The sequence below is a fragment of the Fringilla coelebs genome (genome assembly GCF_963513975.1).
Source record: "Fringilla coelebs genome assembly, chromosome: 13".
In the NCBI taxonomy this organism is placed as follows: Eukaryota; Metazoa; Chordata; class Aves; order Passeriformes; family Fringillidae; genus Fringilla; species Fringilla coelebs.
The window spans coordinates 5060610-5065578 of NC_140039.1; the positions used below are offsets into that span (position 1 = coordinate 5060610).

At 61.4% G+C, this 4969-nt stretch overlaps 1 protein-coding gene across 1 annotated transcript; it reads right to left on the bottom strand.

Annotated features, from left to right (window-relative positions):
- Positions 1-1080: 1080 nt before the first annotated feature.
- On the bottom strand, positions 1081-3313 carry LOC311158689 (PHD finger protein 7-like; the record flags this gene model as incomplete). Its single annotated transcript, XM_084214260.1, has 8 exons — positions 1081-1093; positions 1505-1618; positions 1823-1929; positions 2016-2178; positions 2254-2378; positions 2663-2764; positions 2850-2941; positions 3268-3313. The coding sequence occupies 8 exons, from the start codon at positions 3311-3313 to the stop codon at positions 1081-1083; spliced, it is 762 nt and encodes a 253-aa protein (XP_084070386.1).
- Positions 3314-4969: the final 1656 nt, after the last annotated feature.

Sequence of the window (4969 nt, forward strand, 5' to 3'; positions counted from 1 at the left end):
TCCTGGCGACTCCTGGACCGCACAGGTTGATTCGAGGCCCGGCGCTCCAGGCGGGAGCGGCTGCGTCTGGGGGACGTCCCTGACAATGTCTCCCTTTGCCCGGGCCTCTCAGTCCTTGGTGTTGTCCCACTGTTCCTGTCACGGCGACTCCTGGACCGGACAGGTGGACTCTGGGCCCAGCCTTGCTGGCGGGAGCACCTGCGTCTGGGGGACGTCCCTGACCATGTCTCCCTTCGCCCGGGCCTCTCAGTCCTTGGTGTTGTCCCACTGGTCCTGTCACAGAGACTCCTGGACCGGACAGGTGGGCTGTGGGCCCAACCTTGCTGGCGGGAGCACCTGCGTCTGGGGGACGTCCGTGATGGCGTCTCCCTTCGCCCGGGCCTCTCAGTTATTGGCCCTGTCCCACTGCTCCTGTCACGGCGACTCCTGGACCGGACAGGTGGGTTCTGGGCCCGACCTTGCTGGCAGGGGCTCCTGCGTCTGGGGGACATCCGTGATGGTGTCTCCCTTCGCCTGGGCCTCTCTGCCCTCAGCCCTGTCCCACTGCTCCTGTCACGGCGACTCCTGGACCGGACAGGTGGGCTCTGGGCCTGACCTTGCTGGCAAGAGCACCTGTGTCTGGTGGACGTCCGTGATGGTGTCTCCCTTCGCCCGGGCCTCTCTGCCCTCAGCCGTGTCTCACTGCTCTTGTCACGGCGACTCCTGGACCGGACAGGTGGGCTCTGGGCCCAACTTTGCTGGCAGGTCCGGTTGTGTCTGGGGGATGCCCGTGAAGGTGTCTCCCTTCTCCGGGGCCTCCCAGCACTTGCTCTTGTCCTGCTGCTCCTGTAACAGCGACTCCTCAAGTGAACAGATCGATTTCGGGCCCGACCTTGCTGGCGAGAGCGGCTTCGACCGCGGCCAGGCCGACCACATCTGGAATGGACCCTGTCCTCAGGGTCAGGGGAGCTGCTGTATGTTGACCTTGATCTGCTGGGGCTGCTGCTGTCCAGCAAGGAAGATGGCAGTGACTGCTCTAAGGAGCCATGAGCAGATTCCAGTCCCGACTGTCTGGTCAGGCTGGGGCCATTGAGCTCTGACTCATCCCTGGGGGCTGTAAGAGCAAGCAGGAATGTCAAAGGCCCCCAGGCCCCAGCCAGGCCAGAGCAGTGCCCTCAGCCCTCCAGCAGTGGATGTGCTCTGCCAAGCCCAGCCTGGGCACTCTTCCCGGCCCAGGACACCGGGGGCTTTGACTCATACCCGTTCCAAGCCCAGCACAGCTGTCACACTCCCATCTGTATGTGCTGTCTCTCAGGCCAGAGCAGCGCCTGTGGGTGCCCTCGGCAGCACAGGAGGAGCACAGGAGCAGTTCCCAGGGCCTGGGGAAGCAAAGAAGTTTGTGACACTGAGGACAAAATGTCCCCACACATGGCTGTCTGGCCAAGGTATTAAAGTTCTTTGCTCTTTGAGCCCTTGCCAAGATACGGTTTCCCTGCAGAGCCCTGCGAGCAGCTTCCCAACTCACCCTGCTTCCTCTGCCTCCTCCCTGCCTCCAGGGTAGAGGCATTCCACAGCATTGCACTGGCTGTGCCTCTCTCCTAGATCTGCAAAGGCATTGTTGTCCTCCCATGTTGGCTGTCTGATGGAGAAATGGAAAACTGATGAATTTCTGCTGCCCTCCCGACATGGAGATTCAGGGTGTCCCTGGTCTTCTTCCAGCGCTTTTCCAAGTCGGAAGCCCAGACTCAGGGGACAGGGCATGGCCAGGGCTCCTGGGGCAGGGCCTGGCACAGCACAGCCCTTGCCCCCTCCTGGCTGGTGGGCCAGGCAGAAGGACACCAACCTGAAGGGGATTCGGATCCCCAAGACGAACATTTCGACAAGGAATTCCTCCACGTCTCTGCACAGGGGGCAGTGCAGGCATAAAAAACCAGCACGCATGGCCTGTCCCTGCAGGGCAAACACAAGCAGGGTGAGCGAGGCCCTGCTGCTGCTGAGCACCTGCTGTGCCCTGGGGCTGAGGGCAGGGCTCCAACCTGGATGCAGTCCCTGTGGAACCAGGCCCTTTTGCACGCTGGACACACCAGGGTTGTGAAGGTCATTCTGTCCTCCACAGGCTCCATGCAGATGGGGCAATTGGTGCCTGGCTCAGGAGTCGCCTGCACGTCCTGCTCTAGACGGTGCTCAGGGCAGAAGGAGCTGGGGACAAAGGGATGGGGAAATGAGAAATACGGGATCATTCCCCGGGGGTGGCCACAAGGAGAAATGAGGTACCTGTATGGAACAATGTACTGATTCATACAGCCGCCCTCCTTGGCACAGGGCAGGTGGAACCATTTCCCGCAGTCCTCCTTGCAGCACATGACGGTTGCCCCCCTCTGGCCGCAGACGAAGCAGAGCTGGAAAGAGCCAAGCAGCCCCATCAGCAGCAGCAGCAGCCTCGGGGCCTTCCCAGGCAGCCCCACTGCTCCGGGCAGGGCGCAGGATGCGGCCGCTGCCGGGTCGCAGCCCACAGAGCCGCCTGCTGGAGGAGGGAGGCTCCTGTGCCAGAGCCTCTCTGCCAGAGCTGCTGGGAGCCAGACTTTGTCCCGGCTGTTGGGCCGGCCTTTCTTTGCTGCTGTCTGGGCAAAGCTCTGGCAGGCCTCGCCTGGCACAAATCTCCCTGCGCTTGTCCCGCTCTCACCTTCTGTGCTGACCGCTGGACTGCAATTCGGATGTCCCGAGGGAGAAAGCCCATGAGTCCAGCGCGGTCATCTTCTTGGGGGAATAGCAGACTGGCAAAAAACTGCAGACAAGGGGAGCAGCTGATGAGGAGAGGGTGGCAGCAACCGCCAGTTGCAAGGGTGGAGGGAGCGCCCGGAGCCACTCACCATGCAGAACACGTGGGCACAGAGCCCACCCTTCTCCAGTTTGTCACCGCACATGTCCGGGTCAGCCTCCACACGGCGACACAGCACGCAGGCTGCAGGGGACAGAGCCAATGGGCCAGGCATGAGCAGCTCTGCGGGGCTCTTAGCCTGCAGCAGCATCGGCCCCAAGGCTGCTCTGCCCCTGCCTGGCTGATGGGCAGGGCTGGAGGCCTTGCAGAGCAGGGGCCATTGCGGGCACGGCTGTCCCAGGAGCTGCCCCCTGGCCCAGCTGGGCCCCACTTGGGGAGGAAGGAGGCTCCCAGCACCAGCATGGCTGAGCAGCTCCTGTGCCTCCCCCTGCCTCTGTCTGCTCTGGGCCCCACGCTGCCTGCCACAAGAGCCCCTGGGCCAGGCTGTCAGAGGGCTGCTTTGCCCTCACCTGGCTCCCTGGCACCAGGGCCCTCCTGCTTGCTGTCATCACCCATGGTGGCTGTCAGCGGTGACTCCCTGTCCACGAGTGACGTGGTCACTTCCAGATCCTCTCTCACTGTGGGAGAAAGAAGAGTGCCGGGAATTCGCAGAACAGGCCCAGAGCCACGAGGGCTCTGCTCCCTGCTCAGCCCTGCGTGAGCCCTGCTCCCGTCCGCCTTCTCCCGTCGTCGCGCTGAAGAACACCAGTGTCTTCTGTCTGTTCCTCCGCTGAATCTGGGAAGGGAGAGGCAGCTGAGCCTGCAGCACGGCCCAGAGCCCCGAGGTGTGGGGCCCCTCTGGTCCCTGGGCAGCCACGTCCCTGCCCTACCTTCTCCTCCCGTTGTCAGGTCGCACTGACACACGGCCTGAGCCCAGCGTTCCCTTTTGGGGCCTTGGTCGCACAGGTCACAGTGGCCACTCTGACATCAGCACTGTGTACCCAAAATTGGGGCAGCCGTGGCCTCAGGTGCCTGGCAACTGCTTGTGGTTGCCCCCTGGGGCACCAAGGTTCTGCCATGGGTCCCAGCGTTTGGTCTGGCTGGAACCAGGGCCGGGACTCCTGCAGCAAGTGCAGGGTCAAATGCCAGGCCCTGGGGCAGCCATCCAGGGTGGCAGTGTAGGCAGGAAGGTGCTGTTCAGGCACTGCCACTCCAGGGCTCCTGCCCCTGCAGTTGGTTGCCCAGAGAGCCCCTGTGGAGCGCCTGCACTGCAGAGATTGAACTGACGTTTCCCTCAAGACCCGTCTGGAGAAAACTGAGATGAACCTGATGTGATGCTGCTGCTGATCACCATTGGGTACAGGAGATAAACCTGGAGACCACCACAGCTGCCTCCAGACCTGAATTATCCTGTCATCCTATCAACTAACAACTTTGACATTTCATATAAATGGGAAAATTAGTGTTAATCCCTTAGAAATGTCATCTTTTTTACAGACTCCGTGGAAACACAGAAAATTCAATGAGAATGAAAATTCAATGAGAATTTTCTGTGTACATTTGACAGGAGAGCTTGTAACATTCCTCAAGTCAAATGCAGGAGCATGCTTTTCCTACATTATAGGAACTTTGCCAGTTTTTCCTGCTAGCAAATACATTGGATAAAAAAAGTCAAGAAGAGAAGCACAAAGAATTCTTGTTGATTTTTCTCATTCATGTCTTTGCAAACAGGCTCCTGGAAATCCAGATCCATGACTTCTAGAACAATCAGTGGGACCTCTGGGAGACAGGGCAAGGGCTGACAAGCAGGGACACAGGAGCTGCTCAGCCATGCTGGTGCTGGGAGCCGCCTTCCTCCCCAAGTGGGGCCCAGCTGGGCCAGGGGGCAGCTCCTGGGACAGCCGTGCCCGCAATGGCCCCTGCTCTGCAAGGCCTCCAGCCCTGCCCATCAGCCAGGCAGGGGCAGAGCAGCCTTGGGGCCGATGCTGCTGCAGGCTAAGAGCCCCGCAGAGCTGCTCATGCCTGGGCCATTGGCTCTGTCCCCTGCAGCCTGCAGGCTGTGTGGCCGTGCAGAGCCTGAGCCCCGTGCTTCCCCCTGCCCTGGCAACTGCTCCTGTGCCGCTCCTGCACTGCCCAGGGCACCCCCGGGCGCTGCTCGGGCCTCACACCGGCCAGAACCAGCTGGGGCTGTGACAGCTCTGCTGCTCTGGGCACGGCTCTCGGGCAAAGCAC